Source organism: Mchenga conophoros, linkage group LG19 (genome assembly GCF_057382185.1).
Source record: "Mchenga conophoros isolate Kocher_MC1m ecotype Shallow Benthic linkage group LG19, M_conophoros_male_GT1.1, whole genome shotgun sequence".
Classification (NCBI taxonomy): domain Eukaryota; kingdom Metazoa; phylum Chordata; class Actinopteri; order Cichliformes; family Cichlidae; genus Mchenga; species Mchenga conophoros.
The window spans coordinates 23,173,109-23,193,731 of NC_140544.1; the positions used below are offsets into that span (position 1 = coordinate 23,173,109).

The 20,623-nt window shown below is 40.4% G+C and overlaps 1 protein-coding gene across 5 annotated transcripts in view; it reads left to right on the forward strand.

Moving 5' to 3' along the window:
- Nucleotides 1-20,623, forward strand: part of LOC146552295 (single-stranded DNA-binding protein 3) — a 38,680-nt gene that overhangs the window by 14,059 nt on the left and 3,998 nt on the right. For 2 of the 5 annotated variants that reach the window (XM_085257087.1, XM_085257090.1), the window contains exons 5-17: nucleotides 9,900-9,989; nucleotides 14,364-14,447; nucleotides 15,585-15,644; nucleotides 15,769-15,835; nucleotides 16,251-16,315; nucleotides 16,704-16,765; nucleotides 17,013-17,058; nucleotides 17,629-17,664; nucleotides 17,806-17,860; nucleotides 18,112-18,182; nucleotides 18,589-18,667; nucleotides 18,758-18,786; nucleotides 18,939-19,040. In XM_085257087.1, the coding sequence (XP_085113213.1) occupies nucleotides 9,900-9,989; nucleotides 14,364-14,447; nucleotides 15,585-15,644; nucleotides 15,769-15,835; nucleotides 16,251-16,315; nucleotides 16,704-16,765; nucleotides 17,013-17,058; nucleotides 17,629-17,664; nucleotides 17,806-17,860; nucleotides 18,112-18,182; nucleotides 18,589-18,667; nucleotides 18,758-18,786; nucleotides 18,939-19,040 (846 nt within the window). The remainder of the gene's footprint in view (nucleotides 1-9,899; nucleotides 9,990-14,363; nucleotides 14,448-15,584; nucleotides 15,645-15,768; nucleotides 15,836-16,250; nucleotides 16,316-16,703; nucleotides 16,766-17,012; nucleotides 17,059-17,628; nucleotides 17,665-17,805; nucleotides 17,861-18,111; nucleotides 18,183-18,588; nucleotides 18,668-18,757; nucleotides 18,787-18,938; nucleotides 19,041-20,623) is intronic. The other 3 variants (XM_085257089.1, XM_085257091.1, XM_085257088.1) reach the window with 2 other exon arrangements.

Sequence of the window (20,623 nt, forward strand, 5' to 3'; positions counted from 1 at the left end):
TTGATGTTTGGCCTATAAAGTACAAGGACATGGGGAATGTCTGTCCTTATGTTTAAGGTGGAAATCCTCAAATTCCTTTTGTCTGATCTAACACACAAACATTCTGATCATTTCAAAGGCTGAAACTTTTCAATATTTGTCCTTTGGCTTCAAGAACAACTTAAAGATCCACTCACACAAATTGTAAAAAAGTTTAATTGAAAATGCTTTTCCCCCCTATGTTCTGTCTTGTGTCTGTGTATGTATACCGTTACAGTGCTAGATACTCATTTAAAGTATTTCAGAGACTTCAAACTTCAAAATTGTTCTTGACTAGTTTCATATGTCGGTTACAGTTGATGTTCTTAAAATGGTCATGTCAACAACCCCAACCATGTGCTGTGTAGACCTGTTTACAAGAGGCAGGCATTTTAGACTAAAGTTAGCTGAAAGCAAGAAGGAAAGGTAGCTGCAAAAAGGCACCAGTGTAAGACAAAGGTTATTTTAAACTGAATCATACAAACCAATTTCAGTAGAGCTCAAGAATAAAACCGTGGAGCCAGAAATAAGTTTATAGGTCTCCTTTTAACTGCTTAAAGCCATGTAATTAAAATAAAACGAATAAAAAAATGCAGTGTTCAACTCAGAAGTCGTCAAGAAGATCAATTTATGTGCACCAGGCTTCTTGAGTTTTGCTGTCACACATGCTGAATGGCATGCATGGACATGTGTTAGACCCAAGTATGATTGAGCAGGGAACATTTCCATACCAAACCTATGGTTCCTCATTTCTTAAGGTGCATCAATAATTGACAGAAAAGGAAGAAACTTCAGAGGAGCAGAAAAATAAAAACAATTTGAGAAACAGCAAGAGGAAAAAACTGAGGGAATATTATGGAAATCCAAAGGGTCTCATTCTGTGGTGTTGCTGATTGAACGATGAAACTGAAAATGACATTATGTAGGTAGATTGCAAGTCGGTGTTTCTCTTTGTTACAATGTATAATGTTGTTACAATGCACCACTTGAAACGACACCACACAGTGTAATATCCTTGCAGTGCCATGAAAACCCTGCTTCTAAAAGTGTGTTCTTGTTACCAACTTATATTAATCATGTCTTTAGCTTTACTTAACATAGAATCGCAATTCAGCAACACACTTTTTTTTTTTTTAAATTGTTTTTCTGAACTTCATAGGTGAGAATGGCTTAAATTCTTTTCAAAGGTCGGGGTCAGCTGTGGTTTCCATAGTTTGTAAGGATTCAGTGTCTCATTTGAAATCAGTTCATTTGGATGGCCTCCTAATTGTTATTCCTGATTTTCCATCTTGCTGAGGAATTCCTCAAACAACAACTCCAGATTTCTGCAGCAATAATGCAAAGTGTTGTTTTTATTCCAGCATGAGGAGAAACTGTAACTCTGTTGTCATGTCTGTAAAAGTCATCTGCTCTGATTGACACTGTGTCTGTCTTCGGCGTGTCCGCTTTGGCCAAGACAGTGTGGCATTGTGTGTGCGTGTTTTTGTGTGTGTGTGTGTGTGTGTGTGTGCATGCGCTGTATAGTGTGAGGAGATAATGGAATAGAGTTCTAATCCGGTAATCCCAGCACTGGGCCGAGGCTAAGCCAGGGATTTGTGTGTGTGTATGTGTGAGTGTGTATGTGTGTGTTTGGATGGGTGGGGGGCATCTTTGGCAGCCAGCCCATAATAGGAGGGTGGATGGGCTCATACCCTCCTTCCAGTTAACCCTGTGTATAAATGTAGATGGGTGAACTGCATGTCTGCTCCTAGCAGCGATAAAGCAAAGGAGATGGGACTGGTTTAATTTTGGCTCTTGTCCCCCGAGGCTGGTCTCTGAGCACAGGTCCTTTTCTACTGGTTTCAAAAGAACGAGCCAGTTAGAGGCACTGAAGAAAAAGGCATTTCACCTTACGTTAAAACAGTTTCTTACTCTTTTGAGGATTGCAGGAGTGCACGCCAGCGTTTAAGGAACATTATTACAGTTCTGTCCGCTGGGTGCAGAGACACAAATGAGGTCTGGCTAGTTTTTGGATGCGGGTTATAAAAGTACTACAGGGGTTATAATATAGTTGATTTGTTTGTGTATTTTTTTTTTTCAATAGAAAATTACCTGTAATATTCATAGATCTCTTTGTATAGGTTTTTAATTCATGCTTAAATAGCTTTATAAATTTCAAACACATCTTTAAAGTGATGTGTTTAATGTGGCAATATTTAGCTGAAGTGCAGTAAACATGAGAAAAACAGAAGCCAAGGCAAACACCATGTATATGTATGTATAATTTAATCAGGGCTTGTCAATAAGACCAAGACCAGGGATTCTTGTCATGGGCTGTGTTGTATTACTTGGTAATCTTCTATTAAGTGAATTTTTGTCATTCAGCTTTCAGCAACATCTTTTTGCAAGTATTTGCTTACTGGGTAATTTAGCACTGCTAGCTTGATCACTTATGTTAATGAGTGATAGTATAAAGTGTTTCATAAATGAGTATTTCTGCTAAATTATTGTGTGTTGTTTTTTATTTTTTAATTTTTATTTTTTAATGGATTTATTTGAATTTATGTTTTGAATGAGCTTGGGGATGTATTCATCTGGGACGAGGGGTCACGAGTGCTCATTGCTCGGCTATAGAGGCCCTTGAGTTTTATTTATTTAATTTTTCTGCTTTTAAAGCTTCTTCAGGAAGCTCTTCTGCCATTTTCTGTTACCTTCTCAAACTCCTTCCCCGTCTTCTTCTCATACACTCTGCAGCTCTGTCCTATTCACGTCATATTTTTGCAGCGTTGAGTACCTCTGTAACACCCCCACATCCGCATCTGTCTTCTGTCCCCATTCATTCCAAAAACTTTTTTTTAACCTCTCTTCCTTGTTAACTCTACCTCTTACTCTTTCTTAGATCTAACAAACCAGCCCACCCCCTCTCCTCTCACTTCGCTTATCACTCGCTCTGTCTGAGTCTCCTTCTCTTGTTGCACCCACCACCCCCACCCCTACAACCCCTTTTCTCAAGACAAGATTGATTGGCTAATCTAGCTGTTTACCCACAATGCCTACTAGCACTGAAGAGAAGAGGGCAGTGTTGATAGTATAAAGACACAACCAAGAGACAATTGAGGTATTTGAAAATGGAGTTCAGTGAACATACCAAATGGATAGAGAAGGAAATTAAAGATAGCTGCTTTTGTTATTATTTTAAATAGAGCAACTGTAATTTCCAACTATGTGTAAATCAATAACACTATAAAAAAAAAAAAACTACAGGAAATTTGAAAACAGCATGTATTTAAAGTTATAGTATATCTGTACTGGTGTGTGTTTTGGTGCTTTTCAGCACTTTCTGATGCCTTGGAGGACAGTAGCAGCGTAATAATATTTGTACCATTTCCTTTAATGCCATAAAGTGTTTAAACCTAATGAAGCATTAGTGACAGAAAGCAGCTCTTTGTTATACAGCAATTTCTCCTGAAAAAAATCCATTAAAACCAGCTGACATTATGCAGCATATTAAACAACCTGCAATATGTTTTCACTGTGAATAGTTTAAGGAGAAAGCCTCTTAGATGCAATTGAATAAAAAACCCAAACTATTCTGCCAAATTGCTGCCTGCTGTGTAACTGCTGCTTTCTTCCTCTTTTGACCACATTAAACAGAAATCTCTCTAAATTCCTGAAATTTCATATAAGTCGCATTACCACAGTGATTTTTTAAAAAATGTCTATAATCCTGTTAAAACAGTATTTGTATGTATGTACAAATTCCTCTATTAAAAGCAAAGAGACATAAAACACAAGCATGTTTTATTTCAATCTATATTTTTGTCACTGGCTGACTCCAGATCAGCTAAATGGAGAACTTTATGCTTTTTGCATTGCAGAATAAAGTATGTAAGAGAGAAAGAAGTGTGTTTTTTTATATATATATATATATATATATATATATATATATATATATATATATATATATATATATATATATATATATATATTAGTTATTTATTACTGTATTACTTAGAATACTAGTAATAATACTAAAACATCCATAATAATTTCAGTTCTTCCTTCTCCTTGATTTGAATCTATACTGTTATTCACTGCTGTTCTCATTCCACCCATAGTCTTGTCTTTTGGACGCTCTGCCATCTCTCTGGAGCGTTGGCTAAGTGGATGTTGTGTCTGCAGCATGTATTAGTGCTGTCATCCGGTGTGTGCGCACAAGTCCGCCTGTCTGGTTCAGTACTGCTACCTTGGCAGCAGCGTTTGGGGAAGTGCGTGTGTGTTTAGCGTGCACGTTGTGCCAGTTTTGAGGACCAGCTGGGTTTTCAGAGACTGTGTGTGTGCACGCGTGTTTGTCAGACGTGACGGTGAGAGGAGCAGCCATATCCTGTTGCTCCAGAGTGAAACATACTGTTTGGTCTGGGCAAATTAGCCAGATCACCACAGTCAGCTATTTTTTTCCCCCCTCCCATCTCCATATACTAATAATAATAATAATAATAATAATAATAATGGATTGGATTTATATAGCGCTTTTCAAGGCACCCAAAGCGCTTTACAATGCCACTATTCATTCACTCTCGCATTCATACACTGGTGGAGGCAAGCTACGGTTGTAGCCACAGCTGCCCTGGGGCAGACTGACAGACTGACTGTCTCGCATCCTCACTCCTTTGCCTTTCTACCCCCCCCCCCCCCCCCCTTCTCTCCCTTACTCTGTTCGCTAAGGACAGCAGGTCAAGGAGACAGTGATGAGGTACATATCAGTGTGAACCAGAATGTAGATTAGTACCTCTCCAGGCAGGGACACACATAAATACAGACACAAGCACACACATACAGGTGCATCTGCTGTCTCTGCCTACCTCACGCCCTTCTTTCCATCCAGTGTTTATATCTCTGTCTTTATCCCTGTGAAAGGTATCAGGCGGAGGTCAATAATGTGTTGAGCACTATTGATCTGTCCGGTAGGTCCTATGGGTGAGAGTGGGGAGAGGAGAGGGAAATGGAGAGGGAAGGATCAATGCTATTTTGTATAGGCTATCTACATACTGTACTATACGAGCCAATCAGAATCATTAGTGTCTTGTTCTTTGATAGATTATTCATCAACACTATGAGTTTGTGCTGAAAAGGAAAAGCAGTCTCAACTCTGGATTAAGGTGTCAGAGCTTGAAATATTTTGCCACCCTGGTAGCGAGGCAGAGGGTGGAATACGTCTGAGTTCATCCTGATTTCCACAGGCTAAACTACTTAAACTCATCTCACTCCAACCAGGAGGAAACTGCTTCAATAAAGTGAGGTCATTGAAGAGTTTGGTACAGTCAGCTTACTGAAAGCTGCCTCAAGTGTAAAATTATTTTCATGGAACGAACAAATGCACGTCAAAGGTTTTACAGAGCCCAAGAGACCGTCTTCACTCTTTGCTTGGTAACTAATGACTTCATATGTTAGAAAATTGAATCAATAGGATTGAATGAATATTATTATTGTTGCTGGTATGTGAGTGGGAGGTATTTTTGCCTCACTGGATAGTGTATAATCCAGAAATAACAGGAAAAGATGAAGGGTGACTTGTCACAGAAATCATCATCCAGGCTCAAATCAGAAAAGGTGTGATAAGAGTACAAACATCAGTCTATTAAGAAGACTTTTTTTGGCCTTTTGTCCAAGTGTGCAATAGAGAGAAACAGGAAGCATGGGAAGACAGTCGGATGATATGAACCAAGGCTCTCTGACTGTCAGTGTACCCAATTAATGCTTCGTTTGAGGTGTCTGTCAGAGTCTTAATAAATTGTGGATGTACTCATCAGAGAGTGGGCTACAGGCGGGCCCACTCTCTGAATGATTCAAATTTATCTTCAGTATATTTTGCTAGCTGTAAATATATTTAGTGCGAATAATGAAGATTTGAATTTCTGAGTAGAATATCATGAATAGAATGGAAACACCTGTGTGGCAATCATAGCCTGTACAGGTTAGGGTGATAAATGTTACTGAAGCCTTTCTTGTTTAATAGTTAAAGAAAGATCAACACTATGTGACTATGTAAGTCCAGAGGTCGCTACGCTCTCCTGCCAAGTTGTGAACGAGTATGGAGTGGCTGAGAAATGAAAACCCTAAAAAGGTAAAGATGTTGGTGGAAGGAAAGAATACATAATGTAAGTTTAACGCTAATAATTGAATACTTTTCATTAGGAAAGTGTAAATCCATTATTTTTCAATGTTGATACTTGTGCTGTTGTTTCAGCTGCGACCCTTTGTCAGCTCAGTATGTTGTAAACATAAAACCCAATTGAATTGAATGGATGAGCTCCATAAGCCATAGTCCACCTGTTGTCACCAAAATCGTACACACAAAATCATAATTCATGAAGGTGCACCCAGTTGAATTTGAGTTTTTAAAAGATAATGTTGTGTTTTTTTTTTTTTTTCTTTATATAGCTCAGGTACAGATCAGGTCTCTGGCCCAGATTCCGTGTTGTTGATAGCCAGGTAACATAAAAAAACTCACCTGATATTGTTTTTGAGCAGATGCTGCACCAGGATGCTTTGACACAGTGTTTGTGCAGCGCTGCCGCGGAAGGCCATTAAAATATAGTTTACAGTTTAAACAGTGTAAATATTCCCAGGCATTTGAAAATGCGTCCCGTGGGTTTTGTTGAACTTTTCTGCCGGCTTCTATAAAAGAGACACATTCTTCTTTCTGCTGCATGTCAGACATTAAAGAGTTTGTGTTGCCACCAGGTGCTTCTTTCATGCACTCCTTATTTTGTAGACTTTTCCATGCTTCTGCCTGGAAATGAATAATTCAACTCAACTCCACGTTGCTATTATATCAGCTAATTAGTGCAGTACTAATATCTGCTGTGGATTATTATGTCTTCTTGAACTTGCTTCTTTTCATAAGTTTACACACTTGTCGCCCCTGTACACACATGTTCTTTGTTAATTAGCATTTAACGTTTACCTTCACAAATGTCAACCCATTCCTGGAGATCTGATTTGTTGTAAATCATGTTATTGTGATAAAATGCAATGGGGGCAGGATTTTCTGACTGTCTTCCACTTCAGAGGTAGAAATGGAGAGGTGGATATAAACACTACTGTACGTGCCACTACAAACACACAGGAAAAAAGGCACTGCTGGATTCTTTTGTATTTCCCCAGGCCAGTTGATTTTAATAAAGTCCAACTGCATATTAAATCTACCTTCATTTTTGCTCGTGGCAACCGCGCTCAGTCTACACGCTTTCAGTCTGCATTCATTTTCAATCAGCAAATTAGGGAATGTGTGAGGAGATAACTGGCCATTAATAGTCCATAAAAATAATGTGACTGAGTGATTGATTGTGAGCAGAAACCATTTTTGGTGCATGTACTTTGTTTTTCTCCCTTCGTGTTTTGTTTTTTTTCTTTCTTCTTTTTATCTCCTTCTGTCTCACTCTTGTATCTTCTAACTCACTCTCCAATCTCACTCTCCTGCATCTTCTTATTCTCTCTCTCTCTCTCTCTGTCTCCGTGCTCCTGGAGCGGGGGATGCCAGGGGGACAGAGTGCAGATAGGACCTGTCTCCATAGCAACAGCTTCTGCAAGCTGCTGACACCCTACTGGGGGGACTGAGGGGAGGAGAGGTTGTGGATGGGGAGGGATAGTACAAGGGTTGGGGCACAGGGATATGTGTGTGCCGTATGTGTGTTTGTGCATGTGTGTGCACCAGTGCCAAGACAAATGAGTGTGGGGGTCACGAATAGGAGGAAAGATGGCGAGAAAAGTGTTCGGAAGAAAAAGAGGAAGGATGGAGAAGGAGAGAAAGAGGCAGCCTACCCTGCTTCTTCCCCAGGGACTCGGTGGCCTGCTCATGTTCACTAGCAGAATTAGCATAAAGATGGGGGGAGGTGTGTGTGCGTGCGTTTGTGATATTTCAGTTTGTGTGCTTTGGTTTCAGATGGGAGAAGGAGGACGGCAAGCGTGTTTGTGTACATCTGTGTAACTGGTGGTATGTGTTGTCCATGCATGCAGCGTGTGTCATATGGATATAGTGTGTTTGTCAGTTGTGCGTGCTGGAGGATCTGTAGATGTGCAAAAGTGTGTGTCTGTGTATTTGTTAGAGCAACTCCCTCCCCTGGGTCTTAAACCCCCTCTCTGTTCTGTCCTGTAGCCTGCGGTTCTCCCCTGTCTGCTTTTCTGTACTGAAGGGCTGCACTTTATGAGGCTGTGATGCAAGCCTTTGTGTGTCTGTGCGATTCCGCGTTCATGTGGTTGCGTGCACATGTGTTTGTTCCGGCTTGCTTATGTAAGCACTCTGAACATGCGTCTCCTTCTATGTGTGTTGACAAGAATACAGTTATATCATATTTAACTCCCGGGCTGAATCATTCTGCCCCCCTTTTCCTATTCTAGATTCTAATTTTATTCTCCCATATTGTTTGACTGACGTAAAGGGGACTGGAGACAGTACTGGTGTTACATCTGATTTGTTTTAGTTGAGTGGTATGCTTTCTGTGTTTGTCCTTAAGATAACAATAACATAATTGCTCACTGATTTTATAAATTTCTATTAAGCGAGAAATGTAGCATTTGTAATTAAACATCCTTAGATTTGTAGAGTAAATGGAGTACTATTAAAGACACTGTGTTTGTCCTATAGGGAATGTTAGCCCAAAAATCTAATGGACAATTGCTTTGGAGTTAAATGTTATTCAGAAAAACTGAAGAAGAGAAAAAAAAAAGATTCAGTGGCCTTCTAACAAAACAGTCTTTAAGTGTCTCAAATATCTTGATTGCTTCATTTTCTAAAAATTAGCAAGAACTCTGTAAGATCAACCTATTTGCAGAAGACTTGTTACTATATTTAACCTCTGTCAGTACTCATTAGGTACTTATGAAAGCTTGTAATGAAGATAAGTTTTGAGTAATTTAATTGTTTACAATAAATTAATGTAAGTTGGTTTGGTGCTGAACTGTATTTCATAACCATTTTTTTTTATATGTAGCTCATGAAACATGAGATGACACTTGTCTCTGTTGTGATCTGACCAGGAAGTAATCACTATACTTCAAATCGATCAAAATGTTTCTTAAGACATGAAATATGAAGATTTTTCCTGAATTCATTAAAATTAGTTGAATTTTGAAATAAATTAAATGTAACAAATTGTGTAGTTTGTGTCAGATTCTTAAACTGGATCCAAATATGCCATTACTGACACTTGGCTTCTTTGTAATGAGAAAGGACCTGTGGAATAGTCGTTGAGAACTTCAAAAAACAAATTGGCAAAATTTTTCAACTTTACTAGCTGACCTATGGAGCATCTGTTAGGATGTTGAAATGCAGTTTCAGGGTGATTAGTTCCATATGAGTACATTCAAGCTACAAACTCCTACATATGCGGTGTTCCTAGATCGCTTTGCAAATCAGCTGCACGTTATTATAGAGTCAGTGTTGTTTTCATTTATCTCCAAGAAATGAAAAGGAAGGAGTTTGCTAATATTAGCCGTTATATTTCTGTTGTTTGTGACAGAGAAAAGCTTTTTAATGAAAGAAGCATAAAAGTATGTACTCATTATCACCGGTGCAAATAAATAACTGCTGTGTTGATCAGGACATTATTCCTGGGTGTATGATAGAATAGATCAGAGTACAGGCACAGGTCTCTTTACAGCTTTGTGTCACTGACATTTTATGATTGTTCCTCTTCTGAAGTGTTTGAATATTTTTGCAATGTTTCTCCCTGAAGTCTTTCTTTTCATTGCTGGCCTTGCCTAATGCAGGTGCAGCCACTGCTCCCTTTTGTCGTTTGTTGGCCAATGCGGCATCATGCACATATACATTAGGGTAGAGCAGTGAAGGATGCATGTACACGTTGAACACCATATCGAATTCATCTGTTTGTGTTTTCCAGAGCGCAGCGGCAGCGCCAAGCCCAGTGATGGGCAACATGCCACCCAATGATGCCATGCCAGGTGGTCCCATGCCCCCAGGCTTCTTCCAGGTATGACCCCACTCTTGTGTCATCACCAAACCCACTTCTCATTTTACCCCATCTGCCATTCATTCATTTCTGACTTCCCCAAAACAAATAATCTATATTTAGTCTACTCTTCTACTTCCTTGTCCGATGTTCACTTATTTCTGTAGAGCAATAAACTAGCAATTTCTTATTTTATTGTTAGCACATTTTATAGTAGTTGCACTAAACATGGACATTTCCCAGTTGAGAAATTATTCAGGTTTCTTTTTAAATTTTCATTCATGTTATTATTCTGACAGTAATTACAGTCTTCTCTGTACAGAAGCTGACTTTTATTTTATGAAAACTTTTTTTAAGTAGCAAATAAAAGCAGCCTTGTTTGCACCTTAATTACTGAGCAATATTTGATTAGCCCAGTTGGTGGTTTATTTACACAAGAAGACAGGAACATTTTCTTAACCTAAAGTTTATCTAAAGAAAAAGGCATGGCTTTGCTGCTAATTGAAAATATCTGTTATATTTATAGACGGTAAAAGGAGGGTTTTCCTCAGTTATTAGACTTCTTAAGATACTGATCAGATACCCGTTTTTTTGTTTTGTTTTTTAAGCCTTTAATTTGACTTCCGATATCAGTCAGGTTCTACTAATTAAGACTTTCACAGTAAAATCTATATGGAGTTTAATCAGATGACAGCATAGTTGCAGTTTGGGTAGCAGGGTTTTTTTTTTTTTTTTTTTTTTTTTTTTGGTGTTTTTTTTTTCCCTCCACATTTTTCCAAATACTGTTTATTCCACTCTAGATATTTACACCCACCAGAGCCTCTGAAGCTCATACTGTTCATTCATCTGTGGCTCTGCGCTCGCTGGGCTGCTGTTCAGCCGATTTGTGATTCAGCCATCCCGTATTCATCCTCTCTCCACTCCTCCATCTCCATCTCGTCTGTCTCTGACCTGTCCCGGGTCTGTGAAGGGAAAGGTTTTAGTGTGGGAGATGGCTGTCTGAAGAGTGACGAGAACGAGACATGCAAACGCGCACACAGTATACAAACACGTGCAAGCATGCGAGCACACATTCACAAACAAAAACACTGTGAGGCAGTGGTGTGATGGACAGCACTGGCATTTGGCAGGAGGCACGATAAGGTGATGGCGAAGAGTAGGAGCGAAAAAGCGAGTGACACATTAAGGGAGAGGGAAGGATGGAGAGGAAGAGGGGTGAGTGGAGGAGTAAGAAGAGAGGGAAATGTGAAAGATCAGTGCCACCAGGATTGTGGCCCACTGTTTGTTTCTGTGGCTACGTCCCACCCTATTGTTTGCTGGCTGAGAGTGAGGGTGGTGGTGCTGATGGTGGTGGGGGGGCTAGTGAGAGTATGACTGTGAATAAGCAAGGGAAAGGGTAGGGGGGAGAGGGGGTGACGAGACATGCATGGAAGTGCTATTTATAACATTGGTGGAGGAGTAAGATTGGACGATGGCTTGTGTGTCTGTGTTTGTGTGCACATTGTGTTCAAGCGACCTTACTGTAACAGAAAGCTTCGGTTGTTCACTGCAAATGTGGCTCACGCAGGCAGAGCGTTGTTTGAAATCCTGTTAAGAACGTCAGGCTCGACACCTAAACAATACCTCCTCTGATATTTGACTTTTAAAAAATGCTAAACTCTTGCTTTCACCATATCTTTTTTTTTTTTTCAGCTAAAGCAGTCACAAATTTGAATGCTCTTAACATACAACACAAGCAGCTATGCAGAAATCTGTCAAGGACATACGAGATCCAAGCAGCGGCTGCTGATGACTTTCATAACCAGTCGATATGTTTTTCTTGTTTTTGAGTTGTTATTTTGTCTACAGTATGTCAGATAAGACATGACAGCTTCAAGATATGACTTAAGTTTACGAGCAAGAGTTCAAAATAAAAGCAAACAGTTCAATTTTCCATCATTCTGCAAAAAGACAGCAAATCTTCGCAGCTGAGACGTTTGACATTTTTGTGTTTAAAAATAATTCGCTAATAGATTATAATAGTTGTTGGTTGTTCAAATTTTCTTCTGAGATGCTGACCTCATATTAATTGGGTCAAGTGGTTTCTTTTCTTTTTTTATTACAAAGTTTCAAGGTTTTTTTCTCTCTCCATGAATTGCATTCATTAAGAGCTTTTTATCAAGGCCGCCCTTCTGACAGATCTGCTGCCCCAGACAGATATTGGTCCGTACAATAAAGTAGACCCCATCTAATCTTGTTGTTGTTTGTTGTTAATTAGTACACCTATTTCTTACTCAAGCAAGCAGTTGGTCTGTTGTCTGTCCAGCAAACACAAGCAGTTGTATGGAATTGATGTCTGTCTCTATGCATTTGAAGAAAAAAAGAAGCGACTTTTGGTAGTCAGTTGTACAAAGCGATTGGCTCAGATTCTGTTGGTCAGCTGATTTCTTCATTTCATCTGAAAAATTATAATATTGAACTGACTGTTTAGCACTTATGGACATTTTTTTAAATTTAACTGTTACATTTTAAAGCACTAGAAGTAGTTAGGACGCACGCAGGTGCGCGCCCCCCCCCCCCCCCCCCCCCCCCCCGCTTGATTAAGTAAGGTCTGGAGTTGAATGTGCATTTGGTAGCTGCTCACTGGGACTTTCAGCATGAGGTCCAAAGAGATTTCGATGCAAAAAAACATAACAAAGATGGTGGAAACTTTAGGAGTGGTCTAATCAACAATATGGTGCATTCTTAAAAAGAAGGAATGCGCTGGAGAGCTTAGCAACATCAAAAGGCCTGTAAGCCCACACCACATCTAACTTCTGCTAAAATGATGGGAAGCATATGGAGAAGAAAAGGAAACTCTTACGATCTTAAGCATGCCACATCATCCGTCAAACATGGTCGAGGCAATGGTATGGACATATATGGCTGCCAGTGGAACGAGGTCACTTGTGTTTATTGCTGATGTGATTGCTGATAGCAGTAGCAGGATGAGTTGTGAAGTGTACATGGCTATAGCCCCTGCACCGAGGCAGCCTGCTGCTAAACTGGCCAGATGGCTCTTCACAGTGGGACTCTAAAATGACCCAAAATGTACAACGGAAGTAACACAAGAGCTTCCTAATCAAAGAAATGTAATGTTGCTAAATGGTTGGGTCAGTCACCGGACATCAACCCAACCCAGCATGTTTCTCATTTAGTGACGACAACTGAAGGCAGACTGACCCACAAACAAGCAGCGACTTAATGAGGCTGCAGTAAAAGGCTGGCAAAGCATTTCATGGGTGGAAACCTAACCTTTGGTCATGTCAATGCATTTGAGACTTTAGGCAGTCATTGACTGCAAGAGTTTTGTGTATCAGGTATTTAAAATCGTGCCGTTTGGTATGATTTTTTTTTTTTGAGAGTTTGTGTAGTTACTTTTGAGCCCAACTACAGTTTTTTTTTTTTCTTTCTTTTTTTTAAACAATTGCAATAATTTATTTCGACCGTAGTATTTTTGCTGAACTCCCTAGGATTATGCCAAAAGTCTACACTGAATTGCTTTGTTTTAGATCTATTATTGGGTGTGTGCAGAGATAAATTCACAAAAAATGTTGTCACTGTCCAAATACTACCAGACTCACTGAGGTAATCGGTGTGCTGTCTTTGTGTGTGTCCGGATGCCTAGGAGGGATACATGGAAAATTCCATTTACCATTAAATCAGCCAGCTTTTGTTTTCTTCGGACAACTGGAAAAGGAAAAAAACCAAAGCACTGAAAGCACTAACAGTGATGGAGCAGAAACAAGACTGTTGCATAATGACTTCTTTATTAGAGGCCGTTAACCGCGTGTCTCTGGGTGAGAAGTGGGCAATAACAATGCAGTGTTTTAGACCAGCAGAGGGGTCCCTCACAGGATCACGCGTTTTACTTTGAAGTAGGCTGACGATAAGCAGGGAAAAACTTCCAACCTGTTCTTGTTTTTGCCAGTATCATCTTTCTGGTTTGAAGTTACCTCTTGTGCCTGTCCTGCTGCTGCCTGTCCTGTTGCAGTGAGCCTTGGGCAATACTGCCCCCATGTGGATTTAGCGAATACATTTAATCCTCCAACAAGAAGGACCAAAGTATCAGAGAGATGGTTATGCTTTAAGATTTCTGTCAGCTTGTTTGAACTCAAACTCACATTGAAACTATTCCTCTATGACTTTTCATTTTATGGGTTTTTAAGGAGTAACTCTTAACTCCACGTTAAGATGCAGCTTTTCCCACTTTTGTGCCTCCTTCTACCTCAAATTAAAGACTCCCCACTGACACCCCCCCCCCCCTTCCCAACCCTCCCCGTCATCTTCCTCTCATAACTTTGATTGGGTAATTCCTCCAGGTGTAAACCCACATTTTGCCCCTCCCCTTTCTGATATCGCTCTTCTTTCTTAAAGGGACCACCCGGCTCTCAGCAGTCCCCCCATGCACAGCCCCCCCCACACAACCCCAGCAACCCCATGATGGGACCCCATGGCCAGGTAAGAAGCAAATGCTTTCTCTCAAGCACCCCTCTTTTTTTCCATTCCCTCTAAATCTCCCCTCTACCCCTCACCCACACACTACCTCTTTCTTCCCATTCACTGCTCACACACCTTCTTCTTCTTCTCCCACCCTTGAGCCCTGTGAGCTCCAGTTTTGTTCAGGGTAACTCCCCGTAGATGTCGGGCCCCCTTTTTATGAAAGCCGAGCTTCCAGAGGCAGCAACGCAAGCTCCTCTTCAAGGCCCAGAATCAGCTGTCCCCGTGTGGGATGAATAATTCACTCCTTGCCCCTCCCCTGGAGCAGCTTGTGGGGGGTTGCACACTTATCTTCTCCGTCACTCTTAGCACACACACATGCTCATACCTCTCCCCTCCCCCCTGCTTACTTGTTTTAACACCTTATAAATAAAACAGGGGACAGGCATTATAAACGTCACATATACGTACAAAACACATGGGTATGCTGATGCACGTAGAACAACCAGAGGCTTGGGTTGCTACAGCCTGCCAGTTGACAAACACATATCCAGTCTTTAAAAACTTCAATCCTCAGTCATTCAGCAGTTATCCAGAACAGTAGCTACAGATGCCACTCTGGAGGTAAAGCTAGCCTTTACCCATTAACTGCGGCAGCTCAGCTCTTCATTCTTGTGGTTTCTGGTTTCCGTCTTATGTGCGAGAGAGTGTGGACACGCTTCCGCTAAGGTTTTGAACGGTGTTGTTGGCCTGAGGTGTCTCTAACTACGCCAGGCAGACCACAGGCCGAATCAGCTTACACCACAGTGAGAGCACGCGGGCTGTGCAGGGAGCTGTGTAAGCGCTGCCGTTAAGCACACACAAATGTGCATGCTGTTAGTATAAGCGGGAGATTTGAAAAATCAGAAAATAGGCTCTTATGCCAGTGTATTTTGTTGGTTTCCAAGTTACTAAGTTGATGAATCTGCACTTTTTTTCACTGCCATCTCTCATTCTCCAACACCACTGCGTTCATCTGTGTCCTCACCATCACCCCTGTTTGAGTGCGTTTGAATCTATCAATAATAGAAACTGTGTTTTCTCTGTGTCCTCCTTTGCCCTATAATTTCCACCCTCCTTTCCCTCTGTTTTTCTTTCTTCCCCTGTTCCTTACTGCAGCCTTTCATGTCACCGCGGTATCCAGGTGGACCGCGCCCCTCACTCCGAATGCCAAATCAGGTACTGAGCAGCATTTTGAATTGTGTTTATCTATTTTTTTTATTTTTTTTATTTTTTTAAACACCACTGAGAATCTGTGATGCCAACATATGCCAGTGTGTTGATCAATTTTCTCTTTTCTCAGCCTCCTGGTGGTATCCCAGGATCTCAGCCTCTCCTGCCAAACAGTTTGGACCCAACAAGACCGCAAGGTAAGGCCGGTCGTAGTTACAGGTCAGAGCAGATGATGGGTCTGTAACTGAAGTTTTAGTTTGGATTTTCTTGAATCTACTTTAAAAGTGGTGATATTTTAAAATACCTTAAAAGATTTGGTCGGTAATCAAGAAGTTAAAAAAACAAACAAAACTCTGCATTGTCTTCATACTAGGGCTTTGGGGGATTTTGTATACATTCAGATTGTGTGACTATTTCTTCCTGAATAGATTGAATATGTGGGGGTGTGTCTGGCTCAGGAACGGGTCTGTGCTGATTTTAACTGCAGATTATAGCTTCAGAGGCCCGAGTGTTGCTACCAGAGGGCTTAGAAGGAACCATTCTAAGTGGCTATGGCATTTCTTAATTCCTGTGTTGCTTTCAGTGTGTGACTCTGGGGGTCTTTTCTTGCAGGTCATCCTAACATGGGTGGACCAATGAGAATGAACCCTCCCAGAGGAATGGCCATGGGCCCACAGGTATGACAAATCGGCTGCGCAGAGGGCACGAAACTCTGATGGGAGTTAGTTTCTACATCTAGTAATTGCAATAGTGAATGAGACAGCTGTGCACTTAGGCTTGCTTTTAATGGTTATATAACTGTATGGAAGCGCCTCTTACAGGGTGAAATGTAACTTTTCTTGAATTTGTTGCTATAATTGTCATTACTCACTTATGGTGAAGACTTTTGTCTTTTGTTATCTGCCTTTGACAGTCCAGTCATGTTTTGTGTATGATGTGTGAATATAAAACAAAACACTGAAACCTGTGCACTCAACAAAATCAAATCTTTTTAAAGTTCTTGTAACTTTGCTTCGAAGCTCTAACTGTGTGTTGGATTTTTTTTTTAAACATCTTGTCTCTTAGAATTATGGAGGTATGAGGCCTCCTCCCAACTCAATGGGTGGTCCAATGCCAGGAATGAACATGTAAGTCCCATTTGCTTCATCTTCAACATACTGCTGTTCATTCGCAAGTAGTTTTAGTAGCAAGCAGAATCCAAAAAAAGGACATCAGTTAAATGTTCTTCATTAATTCCGAGGAGCTGTTGGAAAAAGGTGTCCAGAGTTTATCCTTGGATCTAGTAAACTTATATAACTCTCATATTTCCTTTATATTCCCAGTTCCCTTTATTGTTGGTTTGCTTTCTAAACTTTTCTTTTTTTTCCCCCTCAGGGGTCCCGGAGGAAGAGGGCCTTGGCCAGGTCCTAATGCTAACTCTGTGAGTTTGAAGCCCTCTGCACATACACAATAGGTGGCAGGCAGACTTATAGCAACAAGAATAACAATAACTTGGCAATATTCAAACTCAATGCATTGTATAATAACTTGATAATGAACTCGTCTAGTTTTCCTAAACAGATTTTAATTGTTTAACATGTTTAAACAATGTTGGAGATCATTTTGAACACGGCTAATGTGGTGCATCAGTCAGTGCCGGCAAGTTTGTCCCCTAAAACCAGGTTCATCAAGTACATTTGGAGATGACTAAAGTTTAAGCAACACCAATTAAACCTCTGAGAAGAATGTGCTTTCTCATTGTTGTTCTGTGATGCTAAACCAAAGTCATGCATCTCCTTTGTTAAATACCCAAAGATAATAAACGGGTAGCTCTTGCACAAAAATCGAGGAAATTTCTGACAAAGCATTTTCACCAGCTGAAGAAAATCTCCCTGACAGACTTGCCGTTTACTGCAGGATTGTTGTATTAGTTTTAATTTTCTTGTCTAGATGAACATCTCTATCTTTCAACCTTCAGATCTGACTCTTTATTTCTTCCTCCCCCTTGCAGATAGCCTACTCCTCCTCATCTCCAGGAAACTATGTGGTGAGTTCTTATATAAAAGCATGTCTGCTGACTAGGATGCAGTGTAGGCTTTTTTTTTTTTTTTTTTTTTTTTGTATTAAAGAATGCTTCATTTATGCTCCAATGAGTATAATTTCACAGTTGTCTTTTTTCCTTCCTCAGGGTCCTCCAGGCGGAGGAGGTCCACCTGGAACTCCCATCATGCCAAGCCCAGGTGGTGCGTCACCTAACTATGTCCCCAGCACTAACACTTGTGCATTAGAAATAGAAGTGTCTCCCATTTTCCCCTTCATCTAAAAAAAAAAAAAAAAAAAAAAAAAGCATGAGTGTGTCCACTTACAGAGTGCTGTCAGTCTGAGTGCTCTCATTATTTCATGTCCGCTTTCCTGTTTTCATATTTGATTCAGAGATTTTATATCAACCTCCTGATATCCCAAAACTGAACATTTTGTTCTCTTTTTTTCTTAGATTCAACTAATTCCAGTGAAAACATCTATACGATGATGAATCCCATTGGACCTGGAGGCAACAGACCCAATGTGAGTCTCCTATAACTTTTCTTTTTTAACAGTAATACTATACTGTTCTCTTAGAAGTTTAACTTTGCAGCCTTGCTTAATTTTTCAGATATTGCACATTGATTCTTGGCTAAAATAATGGATGCTATTGTAATGATTAAAATTACAGCCTTAACCTCAAAATATAATCCAGTTCTAATAGGGCTTATAACCACATCACTGGGCACCAGTACAATCCAGCTTTAGAAAAACCAAATGCTGCCACAGTGAGCTCAATAAGAATTGACTGGGAATGAAGTGGGGAGAATAAATTAAACAATCTCAACTTCACCTCGGGCTGAAAACATCACAATTATATCAGAGAGGTCACGGATGGAGAATCGTGTTAGTGGTTACTCATTAGATTTGTTCCACACCTTTTCACCAGTTCCCTATGGGACCTGGGCCTGATGGGCCAATGGGAGCTATGGGAGCCATGGAGCCACACCACATGAATGGATCACTAGGTGGGTTTGAACACTGATGGTTTGGTATGTATACAAACAGAAACTGCTTACAAAAACAATTGACCTGTTTATCTCCTTTTACTTCCTCAGGGTCTGGGGATATGGATGGGTTGCCAAAGGTATGTCGACATGAGATTTTCTATAAACGCTTCTTATTTGGGTATTTTTGTGAACTAAAGCACTTTTTTAGAATCTCTGCCTTCTGCCTTCTGCCAATAATAAACAATTTTTCAGTTTAACATTGATTTTTACCCCCCGTTTCTGCCTCTAGAGTTCTCCCAATAACATGGGGGGCATGAACAACCCTCCAGGGACGCCGAGAGATGACGGCGAAATGGGCGGCAACTTTTTGAACCCATTCCAAAGCGAAAGTGTGAGTAGAGCGAATGAATGACATCTCATGACCCCTTAACAGTTCTCCTTGACATCTTGACATGAACCAGTGGAAGAATGCAAGCAGAGGGTGCACCTGGTTTTTTAGAATTAATCTCAGACTGTTGAAAATGTTTTGGTAATATTTATGAAATTTGGTCCCACTTCAGTTTATTAATTCACTTTAGCTGATAGGGGTGCAACGATACACAAAATTCACGGTTCGGTTCGATACTTTGGTGTCACGGTTCGATATTTTTTCGATACAAAAAAAATGTTCATGCCTTTTTAATTTGTCATTTATTAAAATTATAAATATATATTTTAACTCAAAAGTACAGTTTTTAAATTTAACCCTAACCCTTGTGCGTGTTTTTTATTTTGACAGCGAATGCGCACCTGCGGACCACTTATGTGCAGCCCTGGTTATTTAGCTCGTCATATTGCAGCCACAGAAATTCTTTTGTCCATGAAACCATAAAGCTGCACTTTCTTTTTGCCTCATAGTCTGATTTGTCATAACTTCTCCGTTTTGTGGTAAGCTTTTCTTTGGCTGTGACTTCTTCACCCTGACCTGTCTTATTTGGCTCAGCAGAACTAAAATATATATCTGTCTGTGAAGGTTCTCAGTCATCCAGGTCATCGTAGTCAAATATAAATCCTGCTGCTTTTACACACGCACTCACATAAGCTCAGGGATTCTCTGCGCGATCAACCTCTCACATGTTTAAGCTGCGGGAGATTTCACTTGTCATGTTTGCATAGTAAGCTAACAATTAATAAGACGATGTCAGAGGAATTGGTGCGCAAATTATCATCACTCACAGATCAGTGCTGTCGCTCTCTATACACAGTTCGGGCGATTGCAAAGTGAAAGCAAAGAACAAGCGCAAATTCAAACGCGATTTCAATATGTCACATATTGACAGTGGCTCACCGATGCCAATGACATAATTACCCAGCTACATTTCTGAAAGAATGCAAAAGCATTGACATATATTTTTCCTTTCTACAAAAGCCCGACGGGCAGGGCAGAGATAGATTTTGGTAGCCCGACTGAAAAAATCGCTAGCTCCGGGACGTCGGGCTAGCGATATTGCAAGCCCTGTATCTGATTGAGGAATCACTCATCTTTGGAAAAGAGAGTTTATTACAGAGAAATGTCTCTTTCCAAAATAAAAGCTATACTATCCGCTTCTTCTGGGCTATATTCTCAGCAGCATATTAAAACAGCTGTCTAAATGACTCGGCTAAAGTTAGTAGCATGCTTGTTGTTTTTGTCTTTGCACTAGGATGATGTCAGCGTAAATGTGCAGTCATATTCGTTGTGTTCCCACTAGTGCTTTCAGGTTAATCTCGTTGAAATGACCTTAACACCACAACACGGCAAATCTCCGTTAACGAGCTACCGCCGATCGCCCCGTGCATGGGGCTAGACGGCCAACACGTTAACGAGCTAACTGCGCTAACACACTAGTTCCCACCCATGTAATTGAGCATTGCATGGCACATTCAACATACTGTTTTACTTTAGTCCATGACTCGCTTACCTTCAGGGTCATACATCACATGAAAACCAAAATA